This window comes from Rhipicephalus sanguineus, chromosome 5, assembly GCF_013339695.2.
Source record: "Rhipicephalus sanguineus isolate Rsan-2018 chromosome 5, BIME_Rsan_1.4, whole genome shotgun sequence".
Lineage (NCBI taxonomy): Eukaryota > Metazoa > Arthropoda > Arachnida > Ixodida > Ixodidae > Rhipicephalus > Rhipicephalus sanguineus.
In genome coordinates this window covers 142,542,999-142,566,375 of record NC_051180.1, presented here as the reverse complement: position 1 = coordinate 142,566,375, position 23,377 = coordinate 142,542,999, and the positions used below count along the sequence as shown (strand labels likewise).

Genomic DNA, 23,377 nt, shown 5'->3' with positions numbered 1-23,377 from the left:
TTGGTATCAATGGAGATTACAGAGTGTTCGCGGTGTATATGAATGGTGTACAGTTTTTCGGCAGCTCGGCACATCGGAAGCGTGCACACAAGCTCAGCTAACAGGGAATGACGTAGTTACACGATAAGGTGTATTTAACCGGTTCTAGAAATTAGAGTGCGCCATGTCGGGAACATATAAGAAAGAAAGAACAGCTCCAAGTTTTTAAGAAAGTAAAACAGTAGTGATGTATAAAGGTTATAGTAAATTCCCACACCTTCTCCCCACTCCCTCTTGATTCCAGAGCAGAGCTCTCTCAGCTGCGTAGCCGCTGTCAGTTGCAGATGGGAGTGGAAGGTTGGCCGTAGCTGCCTTGCCTCATATCGTAGTTGTTCACACTTCTCAAGGATGGAGACGACTCCTTTCTTTGCAAAACAACTCGATATTTATATACAGGGTATATATACAAGGTTACATGGCAGCTATATACATTGGAACTTTCGCAATATAACTCGGCAGAGCCGACAAGTGCATAGCACTGCTCCTGCGACAAGAACCCTCGTGAGGAGCCGGGAGCCAGGTTTTAACCCCAACATTGCTCCTCCCAGTTTTCCCCACGGCAAATCAAAATCCCTCAGACCGCTTATTGGGTCAACTGTAAATTGGTCTGCCGGAGGCCTCCACCCTCTCTCTCTGAAGCCTTTTTCAGCCCCCTGCCTGAGAGAGAGACGTGGAAGACGTCCGGCAAACAACATTCCCAGAAGTGCACTCAAAAAAACATACACGATGGTGGCGTCGTTCAACTACCCTGACCGTGTTCATACACTGTGCGGCCGGTTAACTAGCGGAGCCATGCCATCCCTCCTCGGAAACCTCTCGCATCCGTTGACAGGCTTTTAACAGACACTTTGCGAGATTTACTGGGCCACGTGCACCGTACTCGGCGACATCTCGTCTCTGTCGACAGGCGTTCACGGATCCTATGCGAGATTTATTTACGTCCCAGTCTTGGCTCCCTTCGCACTGCTTCCCGGACCCCCCGCGGGCTGCGGGCCGCTGCGTTGGTCGTTAAACCGATGGTCAAAGGGCGCATCTTTTTGTTCGAACGGTATGGGCAGCTGGCAAGTGCTCTTTTGTCCCCGCGCTTCCTACACTCGAACCGAGCGTCGCTGCGCTGCGAGCCTCGACTCCGAGGCTGGCTTCTTGGAAGCCGCCTTTTGGGGAAAGACACAACCATCCCCCCCGTTCTCGACACGCCGGACCTTACACGCCCTTCCTAAGATTCACGTACGCGCTCCAATGTAGCTACGTGAATAACACAAAAAAAAGGGACGGCGCTAACACGTCACCCGAGCCCGCGGCCGCACTTCGCGGTTCTCTGAACGCCGGAGGCGTTTCCGCGAGACACACAGCATTTCCTCGGCTGCTCCCCCTAAGCAGTTCTGAACGGACGCCATCATCACGAAACAAACCAAAATAACCCGGTCACTGAATACACAAGTAAAACAAAAGAAACACAAGCAAATCAAAACAAAAAGAACTTGCGAACGCTTGGGAAATCACCAAAAACATAAAAATAAAATACACTTCCACCGAAACACACACACTTCAACACATAGTGCTCATCAAATGTCTCAAGTGTTCCCGCACGTCACTACTCATTACACAAGTGTCCACCACGTGCCTAGTCCTCCGGTGTCTCAACCCCCGGAGCACCGCTGCCTACTTCCCAGCACTCGTTAGGCACTCTCGAAAGTGCGTCGGCGTTGCCGTGCTCGACTCCCTTCCGGTGCTGCACTACTACATGATACCGTTGCAGCGCCAAGGCCCAACGGGTGAGCTTAGCCCCCGGCAGAGTGCTTTGCGTGAGAAACGCTAGCGGGTTGTGGTCTGATACCACGGTAATTTGTGCGCCGAAGAGCCAGAAATCAAACTTTCCCAGACCCCAGATGACTGCAAAAGCTTCTCGCTCAATAGTCGACCAAGGGGTTTGCGTTGGAGAGAACTTGTGGCTCGCAAATGCGATCGGTGTCTCGGTGCCATCCTCCGCGCGTTGCGACAGGCAGGCTCCAGCAGCGACCGCAGACGCGTCGGTAAACAGCCAATACGGCTTTCCAGGATCCGGGGTCGACAGTGCTGCTGCTTCACACAGTGCGGTCTTAAGCCGCCGAAACGCCCCATCAGCTTCCGCGGACCACGGAATCCGGTTCGGAATTCGCTTCCCCGTTAGCTCGGTGAGGGGCCTCGCTACCTCCGCGTAATCTTTCACATAGCTTCGGTAGTAGCCACACAGGCCCAGTACACTACGAAGTTCTGTTTTAGTCTTCGGTGCCTTTAATCCCTCTATCGCCTCCAGCTTCTCGGGGTCAGGTGCGTGACGTCCGGAGCCTACCACATGCCCTAAATATCGTATCGACGGACGAGCTACCTGGCACTTGTCCATCTTGACACTCAGGTTAACCCGCTCTAGGGTTTCAAATACCGCCCAAGGTGTTCCACGTGCTCCTCGAGCGTCTCGCTAAAAACGGCTATATCGTCCAGGTACGCACAGCAGTACTCGCTGTGCGGCCTTAGCAGCTCGTTCATTGCTCTCTGGAACGTTTGGGCAGCGTTTTTGAGCCCGAAGGGCATTACCGTCCAGGCGAACTGTCCGCGATGGCATGCAAATGCTGTCAGTAAACGCGAAGAAGGCTCAAGTGGTACCTGCCAGTAACCCCTCCTCAGATCGAGCAGCGTTATGTATTTCGCCTTCCCTACGCTCATAATGAGCTCTTGCTGAAGGGCCATGGGGTATGCGTCCGCTACTGTCCCCGCGTTCAACGCCCGAAAATCGACACAGAGTCGTACGCTGCCGTCTTTCTTCGGGACGCACACTAGCGGATGGGCGTAAGGGCTTTCGCACGGAAAGATCAACCCCAAGTCGAGAAGCTCGTCTACCTGCCTCCCCACTTCCGGTTGTAAGCTCTTGGGTACCCTGTACGGATGCGGACTCCTGCGGACGAACCCGTCTTGCAACACAATCTCGTGTGGTCTTACTGACGCTACAGTCGGTCGCCCGCCAAACCTCCCTCCGTGCCTCTTGAAAACTCCGCAGATTAACTTGCGCTCCCGTTCTCCTAAATGGGTGACCATATCTTGCGACGGAAAAACTTCTGCGACATGCGCTGCCGCCGGCCGCGGGGCGCACTCCACCTCACCGAAAGCACCGTCCTCCTCGAACATCACTCCTACCGACATCACCCTCGAGTGATACGGGCGCAGCTTACTCGCGTGCACTAGTTTTCGGTTACCTGCCGGCATCTGCACGAAATATGAATGCTCGCGGTGTCTCTCGGCTATGCTGCCCGGCCCTTCCCATTTCGGAAACATTTTTCCTGGTCGTTGGTCGTCGAAGACCAGCACCAACTCGCCTACCTCGAACTTCTTTGCCTTCGCTCTTTTGTTGAATTGCGCGGCGTAGGCGTTTTGCGATTTCGCGCCGATCAACTCCGCGACTTCTGCCGCGCGCCTCAGCCGCCCCCGCAACTCCTCCATGTACGCTGCTGGCGACGCTCCTAACTCCCCCGGCACTGCAGTTTCCCCCGTCCAAGCCTTCCTAAGTATACCTAATGGGCCGGTCGGTTGCCTTCCATAGAGCATCTCCAAGGGTGCTACTCCGGTCGTGTCGTGCGGAACTTCCCTATACCCCCAAAGCAAGAAGGGCACAAACTGATCCCAATTCCTACCCTCTCTCTCTATTACGTGGTATAACATGTTCTTAAAGGTCTTGTTCCAGCGTTCGACCGCCCCGTTGCTTTCTGGGTGTCCCGGCGTGGAAAATCGGGGGGAGCAACCTAGCTTCGCCAAAAACTCTCTCGTCAGTGCCGCCGTGAAATTTGTGCCGCAGTCCGACGCTATAACCTCTGGTATGCCCGTCCTGCTGAATATTGCTAGTAAGGCATCGCAGGTCGCTCTAGCGCTCAACGAACGCAAACACACTACTTCGGGCCAGCGCGTGCACAAGTCGATGACGCACAAGCAGTACTTGTGTCCTCGGCCCGACACTGGCTCTAGCGGCCCGATAACGTCCACGTTAACCTGCTGAAAAGGATATCTGGGTCTCGTCAGAGGCTCTATCGGGATGCCATCCGCGCGACGCAAGTCTGATCTTGTCTGGCAACCGTGAGAGCTGTTGCAGTGCTGCCGTACGTCGTTTTCTACGCCTGGCCAATAAAAACTGTACTTTATCCTACAGCTTGTTTTACGGCAACCCAAATGCCCTGCCCAGCACGACTCGTGCGCTAGCTGCAAAACCTCCGCTCTGCGGCATTCGGGGAGTACCAGCTGGGTTACCGTCTGTCCTAACATCTTATCCCGGTGATAAAGTAACCCGTCGATTACAAGCATGCCGCCCTTTCCCGTCGCCGCTCTTCCCCACGCTTCCTGCAAGGTTGGGTCCCCCCGCTGTTTCTCGCGGAATTCTTCGGACGCGGACTTCTCCTTCATGCTGTCAGTTAGGGCTCCGTCAGGCGACGCGGTGCTACCCTGCTGATCCCCCTCATCGAGGCCCGTTACAGCTACCTCGCTGATCAACGTCTCCTCTGTCGCGTGTCGCTCTACTGACTGCGCACGAGTGTTCACCTCGTCCTGCTGCTGCACAACCACGGCGTTCAGAGGTTCGTGTTCGAGCTCTAGCTGCGCGCCTCCTACTTCTGAATTACCTACCACTACCCCTTCAAAGGCGCCCTCCTCGCTCAGCAACTTCCATGCTTCTTCGGAAAGCAGGCAATCCGTTCGTGCCGTCAGACGATCAGTTAATGCGCACAGCACTGGAACCGGCTCCCTAACGTCGGAAAAAACTCCGCACTCGCGCGACATAGTCAGCGGTATAACTGCGAGCTTTATTTACGTCCCAGTCTTGGCTCCCTTCGCACTGCTTCCCGGACCCCCCGCGGGCTGCGGGCCGCTGCGTTGGTCGTTAAACCGATGGTCAAAGGGCGCATCTTTTTGTTCGAACGGTATGGGCAGCTGGCAAGTGCTCTTTTGTCCCCGCGCTTCCTACACTCGAACCGAGCGTCGCTGCGCTGCGAGCCTCGACTCCGAGGCTGGCTTCTTGGAAGCCGCCTTTTGGGGAAAGACACAACCATCCCCCCCGTTCTCGACACGCCGGACCTTACAGTTATATATTCGTTTGTCTGCTTTCGCAAACTGTCCATGTTCGTGCCTCGAAGCTGACAGCCGCCAGTGCCTTCGTAAGCGAGCGTATAGGTGTACACATAACAGTCACTGAAAAAGCGAAGGAACCGCACGTTATTCTTCATCACTCTCCACATATCTTCAGCGTCTGAGTTGCGTCAAATCTTTCAGCGATCTTATGTGATTAGAGCGCCAGGCAACGAGGCCTGAAAAGAAGCGCATTTCCCTGCATTCTTTCCATCAACGACACTCATACACAAAACACTGAACTGCACACCAACTTCACGTATGTGTAACCACTGCCAGTTATCGCTGATTCGCAGGGCCTCCATACATTGAACTACGTTGTGAGCATCGGCTTTGCTTGCGCCCTTGCTTCTCCGAAGGAAAGAAGCAGGGAAAAAATGCTTTTGCTGTCTCCGCATTCCATTTTCCTTCATTTCTCTCCATCTGGGTCACTTAACATTCAACGGTGATTAACCGCTCTACCTCAGCAGTGAGCGGTACGTACGCATGAGTAGAGAGAATGAAAAAAAAATCGCAGCACCTTCCTCCTTCCTCTCAAGCCTGCATGCGTCATGAACGAGCAGAACGGAGGACCAAAATCATTACGGAGCAAAAGGGCTTTTGGTACCTATTGCTTATTCAGGCTGAATTGCTTAATTATGCAGCTTCATTCAAGAGCCCAAAAGCGAGAACGGCCTCGGCGGTGGCCCTGTTCTGGCTTCTCGTGTTCCCTTTAAGACACTGACGCACGTGTCAGCGTCCGTCCTCACTGGTGTACTCCTCCGAATTCGAAACTCCGCCACGCGAGGCTCTAATCGTTTGCCGTCTGATTAAGACGGTCGCTGAGAAGCTGTTGAGCCCCGAAGAGGAAGAACTCTTAGTGGATACGTGTGTCGAAGCTCCTCGCTAATTGGCAGGCCGTCCTCGCGCTAACGGCTCCATAAATCTTTCTCTATTTACTTTTTTTTTTCGTTTTATCGTCGACTTTTTTTTTCTGTTCCCGTTTGGCCACACCTTTCGCTAAACTCGCCTCTCGAGATCTGTGCTCATCTTTTCTTTTTCCCTAAAGTTTTGCCTTAACATTTCTGTTCTTCTCAGTGATACTATAAAAACTTGCGTCGGCTTCACAAGTGGGCCTCAGCTCGTTCCTTTGAAATGACAGTTTCGGTTTTGCCATCCGATTTCGTTTCTGCAGTTCGCTTTGAGCCCGTTCGCAGGATATAGTCTCGCTCTTGGTTCTTAAATACTGTCACAGTTCTCTTTCCTTCTCTCCCTCTTTCTCTGATGCGGCCTTTTGTTTCCTATTTCTCAACAGCCGCCCTTCCCTTTTCGAAATTCTCTCTTTTGCTCTCTCTCTTTCTCATTTTTGTTCTCTGAAACCCCCGGGCGCCTTGTACGGACGCTTGGTGCCGTGTGTAACAGGGAAATGCCATTATGCCGTGTGCGTTTCAGCGAGCTTTGCGCTAACCGTGGCCGGCATCTCCCGAGACGTATTGCGCGGGGATCAACTCATTTCGTACAAGAAAGTTTAATTAGAAAACACTTTCGCTATATCGTTCGCGACTACGCGATTAAACGCCTCCCCGGTGTCCCGGGAATTGGGGAACATTGAAACGGCTGCGGGCGTCTCTATAGCCATACGCCCGCCTAGAAACCTCCGTGGCGTATTACCGCAAGTGGAAAGCGTTGTTCTGATACATTGTTTCTTCAGAGCGCATATTCACAAGTAGCAACCTCTTAGAAGAAAAAAAATTAGGTAGTTCAGGGCGGTGTGCTTATATAAAGAGACAGCGTTGCTACTGAGAAATGACCTTGCTTCTTTATCATTTCATTCGTTTCGGAACGATGCGCGCACGTAAATTATTGAATGATCTTTTAGTTATTATTGTATTCCTACTTTATGCCCCATCAACTAATTACAACACCCTTTCAATTTTCTATACCAGTACGCCCTAAAGAAACACGAGAGAACACGTTCTCTGTGGCATGCGAAAAACTGAAGCACATATTCCGTATCTGTTAAATGTTGTTTCGTCAAAACAGGTAACTTAATATGGTGCAATGGCTCGTAAAAGAAAATGCTGTCGACATTACAAATAACTATGGTTCGCGTGTCGCGAACTGTATTGCTGCATGCTTGTGCTTGTGTCAAAGTGCGTGCTCAGTATCTATTCACTGATTCGTATCCTCACACCTAAGGCGAGAGTATGGTAAGATAAATGACGACTAAGTCACGTAGAAATATTTTGACACGTGCAAGTTCATAAGTAATGATATTAGCGTGAGCCAACGGCTGCATGCAATCCAGCGGAGCCAGTCAGCTGGGGTACATTGAGCTTTACCGAATAGGCGAGGCCTGCGTTCAAGTTGACCGAAGTTGCCGCCGGACGGTTCCTCCGTATTTTTCTCTTTTTTTCGAGCGAAGTAGGACGACTGCCAGGATGAAGTTTTATCGCGCTGTCACAACGGCAAAGTACGTATAAACAACACGAACCGGCAAACAAAGGAATATATCAGCTCCGGATCCCAGCGTCGAGTTAATAGTCGAGAGTGCTGCAAGCACTGCTCAGCCCAACGTCAAGCAGTGCGGCGCACCCATTTACTCCGTCCACCCCCGTAGCGAAGTTCCTCTTCCAGACAACCGCATTACTTGGCGCGCGGACGTTGCGAGGACTTGCTCCGCGAGCATATTTTCGGTTAATTCGATTACCTAAAGCTCACCGCCCAGACCGTCGCGGCATGCACTCTCGGGCGCCACCGAGCCTGCACCCTTTTTTTCCTAGCAAAAAAAAAAAAAAAAAAAAGCCCCGCCGTTGGCAGCCACGCTTATATACTGTCCCCTTCGTGAGAACAACACGCGAAACCGTCGAGAAGCCAGGCCAACGGGTTGTGCCAGCTACGCAGACAACAGCAAGCGAGCAGCAGTTCCCGAAGGACGCGGAACAGGCATCAACGCCCAACTCGACAGAGACTGGTTGTCTCGGAGCCTCTGTCTCGGGTCCCCGCGATGAAAGCCGGCTCAAGAGAAGCGTGTAATACCCGCAGAGCACGCCAACCGACAGCATGTACTCGCCAACAGAAGCTCAGGCGCGCGCACAGACGCGGCGTGTGACTGGCGTACAAACGCCAGCGGTCGCAGAAAGCTAGGCCGGAGTATTGGGGATGGGAAGGGGGTGGCCCGTGTGTCCCTTTAATTCCATTTCCCAGCGCAAATTTATCTTCTGGCGTGCGTGCGGCAGCAGCAGCGGCGGCGGCGCCCAGCGGTTTCCTTCCGCAGCGGCGCTCCTAATCTTCTTGAAGAGGGTTCGCTTTGTTTTCATTAGGCGTTCGCAAATAAATCCTAGCTCTCGTTCGCTGTCTGCATTCGTGGTATGGCGTAGTAGTGGCGCTGTAGTCTCGCCCGGCGCCCACACATACGAATATACATTGCTGATGCTAAAGTAGGAATCGCGAGCTCTCATCTCTGATTGAGTGGGTTTCTCCAGGAGTCATTGAAGGTGAGAAGAAAACCGAGTGGTTTTAGCGGTCAGTATGAATAATTACTTCTGCGCTTTCACCACAAGGTTCGGCGGCCTCTGAATTGATGTCATGTGATTTCAGGGAGTCACACGTTGTCAGTCACTTTTCGTTGCATTACGAACTGAAGTCACTTAGCCAGACAGCTGCTGTTTTATTACTCAACCTCTTATTTTCCTTAAATGGTCATAAACAACCTCTGAAGCGGCAAGAGGATGCGCGAATGGTTGAGTTTTATTGTAGATATCTATCGGGAACATTTAGTCGTTTACTTTGTTTGCATTTGTGAAGTCTCTAGCGCCTCAAGGACATATCGATGTAGTCGAATTGTGAGAACTTCTTTATTTGATATCGAAAATTTTGGCAACTTATCGCTGGAGTTGACATGAGAAATGACATTAAGAAATGAGCAAACGTCATCATCGCAAAAGCGAAGACCACTGCACAGCGGCAGCGTCAGCTATGGGGAAGTCACTGGGTGAATTACTTGCTGGGTTTTACGTCCCAAAACCACGGTATGATGACAGACGCCGTAGTGAAGGGCTCCGCAAATTTTGACCACCCATGGGGTTCTTTAACGTGCGCCTAATTCTAAGCACACAGGTGGTCTAATGGTTAGGGTGCTCGACAGCTGAGCCGAAGGTCGCGAGATCGAATCCCGGCCGCGGCGGCCGCATTTTCGATGGCGGCGAAAATGCTTGAGGCCCGTGTACTTAGATTTAGGTATACTTGAAGTGTAAGGGGCGAAGACGACAACGGACAAAAAGGAGAGTGCACGCACACGGAGCCAGTCGATCTAGGCGCACGTTAAAAAAGCTCCAGGTGGTCGAAATTCCCGGAGCCATCCACTACAATTATGATAAAATCTGAGCACACGGGCCTCTAGCCATAATGGTGCGCAGGGTTTTAAAGGGGGAGGGGGAGCTCTCTCTTCCCCTACACTGCTGACTCCTAGGACACAATGAAAAGAAAACACACAATGTGTTTCCATCGAGCGGCCGTGCCTATAGGGATAACTTTCATGCACACACTGCAGCAAGTGTATCCAAGAAAGCTGCTTTTCTCGGCAATGAAAGCAATCAGCAGTCAAGAGAAAATACGTTCGTGAACTGCGGTTGTGCGTCGGTTGCGTGTGGATAATAATATCGGGGGTTCTCGAAACCACGATGTGATTATGAGAGACGCAGTAGTGGAGGGCTCCAGAAATTTCGACCATCTGGTGTTCTTTAACGTGCACTGACATCGCACAGTATACGGGCCTCTAGCATATCGCCTTCATCGAAGGGTGCGTGTGGAGGCAAACGCACAAAGAAAGAGGTGAAGTTGAGACGCTCGGGCGCTTGTTCCCCTGGTGCAGTATATTTTTATGCACCGCGACAGGAACTACCCTGTGTCTTTGTCGCGCAGTTCGGCCTCGCCTGTGGGCGTCTTTCCGTGACGTAACAGGGCCATTGCGCGGGGCCGGGTGACAAACTCTCGAGGAGGTCACTTCACAAGCGAACTTTGATACTTTATTTCCTTCTGTGTGTTTATTCAAATAGTCCTCCACTACCCTCTCTCCCCCTTGTTTACTCCTCCGTCATCTACTGAAGACCGCCGTTCAGGTGTTAGACGCTCGAGGTAGACGGTTACAGTGCGGCCATCAGTGAACATTTTCTTTTTCTTTCGCTCCTTTTTGTATATATCGTAGACTCATTAAAACAAACCTGAAGGCGCCAGGAAAATATGTTCCGTTTAACAGGAGTTCCACTTACTGAGATGTGAACAAGGGTGAACGATACAAGTACGAACCAATCATATTAGAGGCAGTTGTTCCATTTGAGCAGCAGTACCATTTCAGAGATTTTCATTTACTGAGAGTCCACTGCATTTCCTCACATAAACCGCCTCCTACTATGCCACGGCCCATCTGTAGTGGACAGGAAAGGAGGAGGCTGAAACTGTTGAGAAAGCAGCCAGCCTGGTATTGATACGTCGCGCCTTTAAATTGAAATCTTTTGGTTGGTCCCAAGCGTAGTTTTTTCATGCAAGCATAAGGAAAGTGCTTTATTGAAAGAGGAGTTACGGAAGGGGTGCCGTTGTCGAACCGCAGCAACAGCCACCGCTTGAGACGGATTTGCAGCTAATTTCAAAACTTGTCGTTGCCACCTTGTACTTTTGTTCGACAGCTGACATTCAGAGCGAGATTAACGTTGACACTGAAGTCCAGTCAGTCTCGGCGGAAAGAGAGAGAGAGAGAGATGAACAAAACATTAAGAGTACGTAAGAGTCTCCTTAGGCCAGAAAACTGTGGACCCCGTTCATTTCCCTCGCCCTGTTGATCAGGTTGCACTGGTCTTCTGGAATGAGCTTGAAAACCGCTGGGTCCTCCCACTCCAGTGACTCTGGCTGCATGTAAATGAATCTCTTTCGAGCTCCTGCTCCCCTTACACTCACTAACTCCCACCTCACGCCTTTAACTTGAGTGGGGAGCTACAATAAGCCTTTGTACTCGTGAGTGAGTAAGCCGCCATACGGTTTGGGAACACTAGGTTCGACAATTTAAATTTATGTTCTCGTTCAAAAAGCGCTAACGAATTGAGAAGCCGAGATTATTCAGACAAGTGCGCAACGAGCAACTGAAACAGTTCTGCCGAAATAAAAAAAGAGCAGAAAAAAAGTCTGGAAATCCATCCTGCCCGGAAGTGTTCCGGCACTGAACCGGGCGCCCCCGTCGAGGTTCTTACAACGATGTGCTCTTTCACGTATACGAAACGAAAAAATGTTTCGTCTCTGCTGTATCCGCACATACCGGGCATCGTTGGCGCTTTTGGGATTCCGGGCAGCACTTCACCGGTAATTAAGCACGGGGCGAAAGATTAATGCGTCATCTGCAGAAGGAAGCCTCGTCTCGGCTGCACTGGCACTCGCCGAAAGGAGGAACGTGCGAGCAGCGGTCATACGGAATATGTAACGCTGGATGTGCGAAGTCAGGGCAAAAGAAAGGTAAAACTCTCGGCTGCACTGTATATTACAGCTGAAGCCAACGCCAGGATAGCGAAGCTCCCGGTCAGGGACTTGGGAAGCCTTCTCCATGCTGCATTCCACAGGGACTGGTCGTTCCGGCTTGTTTACCTCGTTAAAATAATTTCTTTTTCAGGAGCCTTATCTTTCATCTCTTGCTGCTTTGCTGTCATTGTTCCGCTGTTCTTTGTTCTTGGTTTTTTCCTATTTTCTATTTATATCGTGGCTCTTATGCCGACGAGTGTGTGTGTGTGTGTGTGTGTGTGTGTGTGTGTGTGTGTGTGTGTGTGTGTGTGTGTGTGTGTGTGTGTGTGTGTGTGTGTGTGTGTGTGTGTGTGTGTGTGTGTGTGTGTGTGTGTGTGTGTGTTTAGCAGGGAATGCCATGGTCGTAGAATGAGTAGCGAGATTGGAGGATTGCAGAGAGAGGGTCATTTTACCGTATCAGTGAATACCCCTTCTTTGCTACAGCAACTGGTGTCCGTACCATAACTGAAGGTCGAACGAAGTGGCATGCAGTGCCTATAAAGTTATACTGTCACAGGTGAACTCTCACACCTTGCGTAACCGTATAATACGCATAATAAAGTAAAATCTGCCACGTCACGCGTTTACTAACAGCCGTTTTAAAACATGTATCACATTCTGACGTCCCCAGTGGTCGGTCCACCAAAGTCCGTTGTTTAAGTTTTTAAACATATCATGTTAGACTTACTTTTGCTCCCTGGCACAGCATCATCTATCTCTACTTTCGCTAGCCTAATATTTTTATTCGTCGTGTCTCTCTCTGTATTGCACGAGGACTGTATTTAAAGGGGCCCTGCAACACCTTTCTTTGTTATATTGGAATAGTCCCATTATTGACGTATGACTCTTCACGAGCCATATGCCGCAAAAATTTTTCGAATCCGTCAAGTCTAAGTGGTGTTACCAAATTATAGAGATCACGTTACGCAGCTTTCTCTCTCAACTCAACGCAGCGAGCGCGCGGAAAGCTGCGCGCGGCGTGAGGGGAGGGAGAGAGGGCGGAGGTGCGAGGAGGCGACGTCAGCGCCGGCGGCATTTTTTTTTTTTTTCATTTTTTTCTCTCTGGCGTCTCGGCGCAACCACGTGGTCTGTGCCGCCACTTCCGGTCGGCTTGCGTCGTTCTCGTCGAGCGGAGTCGATCGCGCTGTGTATCGCGCGTGCTTGAAAACTGCGCGTCGGTTTGGTAATGTTGGATGTGCACCTCGAACGCCGTAGTGTTTTCATCGCTCTGCCAACCATGGAAGCAAACGTGCGCGCTCGTTTGGAACGAATGACAGCTGAGATCGGTTTCGGCCCATACTCCGATACACCGCCTCGTAAGACGGCACTGGCAGACGACCCCGAAGCGCCGCCATTACCGGACGCCAGCATTGTTATCGGAGACACGCTGCGCCCGTGCCTCGGTCGGTCGTGAGAACGTGCCGACGATGCAGTTCTCAGCTGACGAGGCAACACTCGAACGGCTGCCACTCTCAACGGCAACCGGCGATGGTCAAAAGCACAGAAATATTCACGTTTTCGGCACTGCGCATGGCGAAGAAAACGGAACCACGCAACTACGAGCAGACGAGCTGTCGGTGAGACCGGAAGCGCTAATATTAATGTTTGTTCGGTGTTTTTTAACGCGATAACATAATATAAACATACATATTATCTACTTATTGAACTCAAAATTAACAACGAAAGTAATAATGAGGGTGTTATCGTGATTATAACATCAGCCAATGGTGGAACTGCCGACAATCGCGTCATATTTTGCGGACTAATACATCATTTGTCGAGAGAAGAGGGAGCGATTTTCAGCTGACTTTGAGAATTTATTGTAAATTCCAGGCCGTGCGCATCGCTATAATATTTGGCTCGCGTGTTCTCGGGAGCCTCGACTACCGATCGGCAGCGCTTTTTGAGCATGCTCGAAAAGTGTTGCAGGGCCCCTTTAAGGTTAGACATCTTTCTATACCACATTGCACTACATGGCTTACAATTATAGTAATTACGGCTTCAACTACTTTTTACGGCGAAGCTGTACAGTAGCGAGCAAATTTTTATCGCTGCGCCTGCTGACGGCTTCACGGCGAAGGTTGTGGGTTCGGATCCCACAGACGGAAAGGGCGCCTTTTAATCCACTTAATTCCGTTTCAGTTTAGGTCATGATTACTATACTACTGTCAAAAAAGGCAACAATTTATGTTCCCTATGCTTTCCTCGGCTGGTTTGAATGTTGAGTTCATTTGGTTCTGTCTCGATGTTGAAGATAATAAATAGGCCGAATGGTGAATTGCTCGGTCCAGACTCCAAAGCAAGAAACGATATTGTAAACGTAAAGTTACGTCACGACGCACAATTTCCCCGAGGGAAGTAGCCCTAGTATACGTACGCATAGAAAAAACAAAACAAGAACGTTTTTCCAACACCTTGACCAACTAAACGGGTATTCGGTGCACATAGTGCGCTTTCCCGCAGTGTTTTCGCGCTGTGCAGGTGAGCGTGACGTGATGTAAGAGCCCTACGCCCAGTGTCTCCGTGCCGTGTCAACGGGCTTTCGCGACCTGTGTAAAAGCTACACAGCGGCAGCTCCTTTGGCGACACAGCATACGCGGATTCCTCCGCGGGGCGGCCAAGGAACACCAACGAAGCCAATGGCTCGCGATGGAAGACTAAGTGGCCCGTTGAGCGATTCGCCGCCCGATCCTGCGGCTCGCGAGATGGATGAAGCCCCGCCGGTGACGGATGGCCTCAGGGAGCGCCAGGGCCAGCTTGGATATACTTTTTCCTCGCCCCATCGGTATCTTCGGTTTCCTCCGTTTTGCCTTCGTGTATTTATGTGGGCCTCCTCGCTTATGATGTCGACTTTACGTCAAAGCGCGGCCGGCGTGCCCTTTCCGCGTATATGACATTGCCCTCCTTTTCCTTCGCCGGGACTCCTACGGTATAGGTGTATATCAATTTGACGACGCCTTCTCGTCTGAGGCGCTCGCTCTGTCTTCTGACTGAGAGCTTCTGCCGCCGCCGCCGCCACTCAGTGCGGAGAAGTTGACGCTGTCGTCGACGCCGATACACTGACGAAACGCCAGAGCGTTGATCGTTCGTGCGTGTGAACACACGCAACACGTGGTGCCACGAAGTAAAAAGTGCGCTGCTGTAATGACTGGATGCGCTGCGCTTCCGTTGTACAAGTACATTCTTATTCACAGGCGGCTGTCATTTGGTCTACAAAAAAAAAAAAAATCCTCAATGATAAAATAACCCGATTTTCTCTCTGCATCTCTCTCATTGGTTCAGGCACGTCACATGTGCAGCGTTGAAACTTTTTTTGTGTGTGGAAGAGAGGGGGGGGGGGGTAGACGAGGAGATAAGTGGACAGTCGTGTGTCATAAAACGAACTGTTTTGTCATAAGAGAACAAATGTTAGTTTCGTGGCTCTGAAAATTAATCGTCACGTTATATTTAAAAAAAAAAAAACTTGGAGGACGCTTGAGCTTCGCCTTCAAGAGTAGAACGCGATAGCGTAATCGGACCGTGTTTGTATCGCCTTCCCTATCGCTAGCCTTGCTTCGCTTCTCGATGGGCACCTCAGCCATATCGCAAGGAATATATAATGGAACGTCTGAGCGTGTAAAATAGGCCGTTTCGAACTATCCTAGAATGATGCTGTTGCCAATAAGATTTTCCGCGGCAGGTTTGTTCAGTTAAAACTAGATGGCGCCACCGCATCGTGGCCGTCCGGCCCTCTTCGTGGCCTTTGGCAGCGCTGCTCAATACGTCTTCATCCGCGTCGCGTCGCCTGCCCGGCGTCCCCATAGCGTCTGCGAGCACGCGAGTAAAAGCAAGCTGACGGCAGCGCCGGAAAAGTCAACATGGCGGCACGTGTGCATGCAGTTTCCTTCCGCCTTGAATTTATCACGTCGTCGTCCTGCGCTGTGTGGCCCGTAAGTTCGAAACCTACGCGTTTATTTGCTTTATATTTGCATCCCGAAGCTTCGAGAGCAACGTATTCGTCGGTATTTTGCAGTGTTTCCAATATTTATTCTCATATTCTCGGAGATAAGACTTAGCAGGCTTGGCTAAATAAACACAGCTGATCTCAATAATAAAGACAAAGCATACATGTCGCTTTTTCCCCAGCGTGAGCTCACACAAAGCGATCGCCGGCTTCAACATTTATTTATTGCTGTGAAAGCGTGAGTTCGGATCGAAGCGGGCGGTCGCGTCTGCATAGGTGCTTCCATGTTGGCTTGTAACACCAGCTACTGGCGGTTGCTAATACAACAATCAAAGGCATACGCCATAAACACGAAGTATAGATTAAAGATATCACTTATCGCTGTAGTGTAGTGCCTGCTAATCAAATGTCCCAACGCTATCAACTTTTAGGTGATTACATGTAGAACTATATTTTGCTGCGCAAGCATGTGACTTGCTTACGCCCTGCTGAAACCAGCCTGTGTGGTACGGCCACGGCCGCTTCGCTGGCGCAATGCGTTGGCTGTGGCAACTGACTGGGGGAAGGCCAGTTACGACCACGTAATCAAACATGGCAACGCCCGTGCGCCGCCGCGGAAAATCGTCTATACAATCGACCAGGGGCGTAGCCAGAAATTTTCTTCGGAGGGGTGGGGGGGGTTCAACCATATTTTATGTGTGTTCGTGTGTGCGTTTGTATGTGTGCGTGTATATATACGCAAGCAAAATTGAAAATTTTCGGGGGGGTTCAACCCCCCCCCCCTCCCTGGCTACGCCCCTGCAATCGACTGAGAATAAAAAGTTTGCATAGGCCTTCGAGTTGTTAGGCCAATGCATACGGGACCTTGTGATTTATTCCTTGCATTTCTAGAGCAACGAAAATGCAACATGAAAATTGCATCCATAAATCTTAAAACTAAATATTTATATTTGCTGCTGGCCGACTTCTTGTCTTAATCTTCCGGCGTGTTTCGACCATAGGAGCGAAATAAAAGTATCGTCGGTAATCGGGCATGCCACGAGTCCTTGACACTAAACAAAATTTACGACTTTGTAGGTGTGAAAAGGGTGTTAGGTTGTCCCATGTATTACACCCTCACGTTGAATTTGTAAGATGGAAGCCTAGGAAAAACAAATTAATGTTTCTTGTTCGCCGACTTTTCATTGCAACTAAAAAACTATAAGTGCAAGAGATGACGAGAAAATGAGAAATTTTCCTGGCTTCCGCTGCTTAATTTACTCATAACATGTTTCAATGCACACCGGGTGATCATGATCGGTGCAAAGTTCTTAACGATGCCTTTTCACTGTACGCACGGATTGAAACGCGATTTAACATTCTTAAGGCTGTAAAAGTTGAGTTGTCAAAGTGCGGAACAAATTATTTGCCTATGTGTTCTCCACCACGCCCGCACACCTCTTCAGACCGGGCGTGTGTCCACTTCGTTTTTTGGAGCGAAACTGCAGTCTACGCTACACAGTAAGTGCAGTGCTATGAAAAAAAAAGAAAACGTTGTCAACTGCGTCTCCGAGACTTTGTCGAAGACTTTACTGTGCGAGGCGCGTGTCTTTGTGACAAACTCTCACCAACAATTTCGTGCTGGCAAGACGACACCCAATTGGGCAACTAGTATCTACAATTTCAGGCATAATGTAATAGGGTCATTCCATGCGACGTGTCCCAGACGTGGCGCTCGCACATCACAGATTTTGCTGACAAAATTTGCGCCTTTTTCCTGTGCCTCATGGAGTACTGTCGCAAAACATTTTTGCTCGAAAAAAATTTTGACGATCATGGCGCCCCATCGAAATTCGCTTGTATTTGTTAAACTGTGCCTAGTAGAAAAATGTGTATAAAATCTATTTTTGTGTGTTGAAGCTTCTGAACCGCGCTTGCGCTATCGCAGAGGTTCTGTTTAGTTGTCCTATTCATTAATTCCGAATTTTTATGTTTCACTATCAGTTACGTATCTTCAAAAACTACAAAAATCTTCAATGTTCTTGATTTTTTTCTGAGCTATCTGAAAATCTCCCTAACCAATCTTAATAGTATAATTTTCAGAAAAGTGTACTTCAATACAAAAATGTTTAGGGGTAAAATAAACTTCAAATAATCCAGAAAAAAATTGTGAAATTAGAGAAAATATGCGATTTGTCGCATGTTTGACCGTATTTTTCATACTGATGCGGTCCAAGTAAAAATCCTCGTCATGCGGCGTTTGATAGAAGACTTCATCGTTAAGTAATGCAGAAAGTCTAATCAAATCATTTTTTGTTTTAAGGAAGAAAATAATTTTTGAATTTTGCCCTCCGAACAGTGCCCCGCATTTCATTTTGTTGCCACTTCGCCGCAAAGCATTTGGTCGCCCTTACAGCTAACGCTCGTCACAGGCAGCGACAAGATGCGAGATGTATGTCAGTGGCTCGTGAGTGGTCGAAAGTCTTGTCGCGTTGACGTCAGGGCGACGAGTAATGAACTCGCGTTACAATGTGAGCTTGCTTGGCGGGCCCAATGGGAAGTATGGACGCCCGAGAGCGCCTATGGCGTCGTTGGCAAAATGTGCTAGAGGGCCGTCTGCACAAGTAGCATACACATACTGAAAGAAATAATGCACATTGCATACACTTGTTTGTCTGGGTACAGTAATCTGGGTACAGGAGCGGTACAGTAATCCCGTATCGTATTTCCGTAAGCTAAAAAAAAAAAAACGCGTTCGCTCAAATTACGTCATCAAGTTAAGGTGTAAGCGTCAATCAACCTCAATCTTTTACCACTGAAAGCTAGAACTAATGTAGTAATTTTCCCATAACAATTGAACATTGGAATGCATTTGCCTGGAAATGTTCGCTCGTTGCCCACTGACCGTTTTTCTGTATGCAAATGAAATGACATGTGATGCGAAAGAGTAAAAAAAAAAGCTTCGCGCTAGCAACATTCCGCACGCATTTATCAACACAGTCCACGAGGGCTCACGCCAGCTGAACAAACGCTATATCGCCAGCCATATCGCAGAGAGGTAGTGGTTTGAGGTTATGAAGGACTAATTTATGCAACCCATAACACTGCAAAACCTAGCGGACGAAGCAAGCAATAACTGGCAACGAACCACTAATAAGTGCCCCTCGCTTGCAAGCCGGTGTCTCCCTCTAGCGGTAAAGCGATATCTCCACGTGGCTACTGCTTTCGCAGACGCCGTAGACATAGAGCAAAAGAAAAAAAAAAAAAACGAGAGCAGAAGGCAGGCTGACAGAAGGGGTCGATAGGGCAGGCACGGACCCCGGCGGCGACCTTTAAACCACCGCTCACTAACGTTCACAAGCGTTTAACAAATGGGGGCCAAGATCGGGTTTTGGCCTCTTCATCGTCCTTCCTTTCGCCTTGCTAATGGATGTCGGGAGTACCGTTAAGTGGCCTCGTATATATATCAGCACCCCCGTTGTGTGCGCGCACGGGTGAGGGGAGGCTTAAGAACGGGGCAGTAAGCCGGAGGGTGCGCGTATCCTGTTACACGGTTGTGAGCGAGAAAGCTGACAAGAGAAGGCGGCGCCGACGAAATTTATGTACCGCGCCCGCACACAGAGGCGCACAAACAGGCGGCAGCGGGAGGTCGCAGTTTGTATACTCCAGAAATGGTTCTTACCTGTAGGACTGAGGGTGCATACCTCCGTTCCTGTAACGGGCTTGGACCGATGTTCCAGCATCCATTGGTATACTGGTGTCGGCCCGCAGTGGTTGGTCGAATGTGCGGGAGGGCTGCTGACGCCACAGTTCAGCGAGTACGGTGCACTGCCCTCTTTCGTCCCTGCGTAGCCGGCAACCTGGTACTGACCGCCGCTGCTGAGGTGGGTATTGACGTGCCTTTGCAGCTGCTGCTGCTCGCTCGCCGTGACGCTCGCCGGATGCCAGTCCCGCGCCAGCACGGGTCCTTGGTGCACCGGCCCGGACTTGCTAGAAACGCATGCGGAACTGTTCGTCGACTGTTGCTGCGTCATCGCCTGCTGCTGGTGCTGCTCGCTCGCAACAATGGGCGAGGATGGCGCGACCGCCGCGTCGGATGAGTGGTACGTAGTCGAAGTCGGCTGCACGAAGTTCGTCTCAGCGTCACTGATAAACTCGTTTGTGGTTGGGCTGCAGCCTCGATACGCGAAGGCGCATGGGTCGTAGGAATATCCATCGTGGCGCATAGCAGCCAAACAGTTGTCGTATCCTTGCATGGCAGTTTCCATCGCCTCCCAGGAGCCGCGGTACGCCATCGAAAAATCGTTCGACATGAAATTGACTCCGGTCACCGAAGTGTCAACGCGGCCAACCCCTTCCTCCGGGAAGGAGTAATTTTTCATCCCTGCCGCCTGCGTGCGCGCAACGTGGTCACTCAACTGTGTCTCGTGGGGATACGACACAGAGCTAGGACAGAGCTTCCCCTTTCGCGAGTCGAGAGGGGAGCGTCACGTGACTACTGCCCAGCGGCCAATAGAGTAGCCACTGCGGAGCATGAATGACCGTAGCGGCTTTTACACTAAGCGGCCGGCGGGGGAGGAGAACAGGCCCTTCGGGTTGACCGGTTTGTTGCAGCGAGGCACACAAAAAGGGTGAGTCGAAAATTTTGCGGGGGGGTTTGGGGGAAGCAGTGTGTCCAGGGTAAGAGGCGGCGGAGGCGGCACGTTGAAACGGTTCTGCTTAAAAGCAAGAGCCGTGGTAACCGCAGACGACGCGCCTTCTCACGACTCCATGGCGCCTTGATTCCACGTTTTCGTTCCCGAAAAGAAAAAAAAAAGGAAAATATTAAATAAGTCTAAGGATTCAGTACTGTTTTCCATGCCGAGGACAGGACTTTGCAGTGGCCTGTAAGATAACGTCCTTTATAAGCGCGAAGCCACCGTTCCGCATCTTGGTGTCGGTGTAAATGTGAAGTACTGACATTCTGCGAGCGGAACAAACGACACAAAAAGGAAGCGTTCAGCTTCGTCGCCGTTCCGGCAGCTGTGCTACATCGAGGTATCATCACTTTAGATGCTTTTCAAAGGCCACTCTAATGGCGACGTTCGTTCCACCTTGGCTCGTATAGTGTGATGAAAGAAAGCGTGCGTAACAAATGTCACATTGTTGCGTCATCTTTTCATATGCTTGTAAGTCGTCTCAAGCAAAAGAACTTTTTTTTTTCCTTTCAATTCTTTATCACTAGTTTTGTCGAGGACAATGATAATTGTCACCATAGCGCACTCTCCGTAGACACACCGCTTTGCTAAACTCGGCGACAACTCATCTTGACAGTGCAGCGAAGGCTACGGAGGCGGGGCTTCCGCCATCCGTGTTGCTCCGCAAGTAGTACGGCAGCTTGCGGCTGATTTCGGTTTTGCTCGCTCGCATCGTCAACGCGTTTAGGAATTTATATACACGAAAAATGTGAATGGGAGAAACATTTCGATTGTTCAGTGTACATTTTAGGCGTCGTATATTTTTCTTGCAAAACTAAACAGCGCGTTTGCGGCCGCACACTGACCCACTGCGTCACGGACGCCATGTTCACTTTGGAAAACGGGCGTGCTGAAAAGGTGGTGCTGTCTAAGAAATGAAAAGAGCAGGATGGCGTTATTGCAAAATGAACAATAACTGTATTTTACCTACGACTTCCCGCAACTGTTTGAGTCTCATAATAAAGTAGCGTTTTTTCAGCAAGGGAAATGAGAAAATTATCAGTAAGCTGAAGTACTAATTTTTGGCGCGGTAGCAGGCATGCGTTTCGGTTCCGTAGCTTCCACAGTGCTGTCAAGAAAAGCTGTCGCCGAGTATAGACACCATTATCATAAATAAGGTGATCCGTGATGGTATCTTTCTTAGCGTTTTTTTTTTTTTTTTTTTTTTTACGGTCGAGATTCCGGCTGATCTTCAGACGTTCTTACGTCGGCTACATTATTCCTTTAACGAAAAGCATGAACGAACGAAACAAGCCAATAAATTTTCGTTCCACTACACGTCGCTCCGCACTGTGCATTTCTGTAAGAGCAGCCGGGATAGAGGTGAAAATGCGCAACAACATGCTTGTAGAAGCGACCTTAACACAGAACTGAGCACACATTGCAAGAGCGGCTATACGGAAGCCCGTGGCTCTGGGCCACTGTCGTGATAAATCTTTCACGCAGTCCGGACGCCAGTATACGGGGCGAGCAGAATCCGCCCCATCCGGTGCATACTATATACCCACCCTCAGTTCAGCGCCTAAGGGCAGTTGATGACATTGCGTACGATATGAATATTCATTGCGTCCAGCAGCACGCACTGACGCAACAGCTGGGTCGTCAACGCGGCGGTTTCGGCAAAGCTTGGCGACCGCAAAAAAAAAAAAAATGTTCCGGTCCGCGCAAGCATTGTCTTTAATATATAGCCCGGCGTGGTTGCCCGCGGTACAGGATGACACCAGGTGGACATGTCACGCGATGCCGAGATGAACTAAGTCAACTCCTGCGACTCCTGTTGCCGTATTATATGTGTACCGAGGGATGCTTGCTACACGACAAGGCCTCTGATGCAACTAGGTTTCCCTGAGTGCAATATTTGTGAGGTGTATGCATGAGTGATGGGAGTCGAGCAGAATGCATTCGGTTTCACGTCACGCTGACGGTGCTCACTCTTATTTCGTTGCTACGCGCTGACATGGAAATTATTTACTGCGCGTATCCTGCATGCTTGACAGACGGAGCAGGTATATCGTTGTCGCCAAGCCTGCACTATACGGCGTATTGCGCGCATATACATAACGTTGCACGAATATATATTATTTTTGTTTTCAACGTCATATAAGTTTTAAAATATATGAGCCAATTAAGTACTTGTCTGTGCGGGTGAACGCGCCCACGTGGCATGCAATTTAAATTGGACTTCCCCGTAACACCATTGTTCTAATCAGTAGGGAAGCAAGAAAGCTGGCAGCACTATAGCTCTCACCTTCGACCGACACCTTCTTCGAGAGGGTGTTGCTTGGACGCGCGTCAACACGCGATCCGGCCTTTCCGAGTACAGAAGTATAGCGCTGCTTAAAACTTTCCCGGGAACATCTCCAAACACAGTGAACGCTTTGTCGACCCCGTACCGTTGGGTCCCTTGTTCGAACAATGGGAAATCACCTGTCTCCCTCAGCCGTTTGCTGCATCTTTCTCGCTTCGGTCTTTCACTTGGAGACAGAACACTGCACGAACTCGGGCTCACCCGAAAGCCCCAGCGTACACCGCAACGAAGAGCGGGCACAGCAACGCCGGAGTAGGGCGTCGGTGCTTCGTTTGCAAAATCCATTTCTAGCTTAAAATCAAAAGTGATCTGTTTAGACTTCCTGAAATAAATACCATTAAATGTTATTGTGCAACGTACTAGACTTAATGTTCTTACACGGAACCATCAAGCAATTCAGAATTAATTGTGCCGCAAACCGCATTTATCAAAATTAGCATATTTTATTCGGGCACAGCTTACGTTTTTTTCTTTGTTTTTTTTTATCGCTGAAACACTGCTCCTCTGCCATATGGACAAGCTGGGCACATAGTTGGAACGGCTGCCTTAAGAACATTACATTTCAAAGAAAATGTAAAGATCCAAGAGATTTGCACGCTTCTCCGTGTTTTGTAATTGTAGAAAACAAATTCATTTCGATTGTTGTTATGAAAACCTAACGCCTTTGGATCGCACGAAAACAAATTCGTAGGTATGCGTGAAATATAT

General features: G+C 49.9%; 1 protein-coding gene across 1 annotated transcript in view; it reads right to left on the bottom strand.

Annotated features, from left to right (window-relative positions):
• Positions 1-20,007, bottom strand: part of LOC119394290 (uncharacterized) — a 30,553-nt gene extending 10,546 nt beyond the window's left edge. The window contains exon 1 of the mRNA XM_049416054.1: positions 19,308-20,007. Coding sequence (XP_049272011.1) covers positions 19,308-20,007 — 700 coding nt within the window. The remainder of the gene's footprint in view (positions 1-19,307) is intronic.
• Between the last annotated feature and the right edge of the window lie 3,370 nt (positions 20,008-23,377).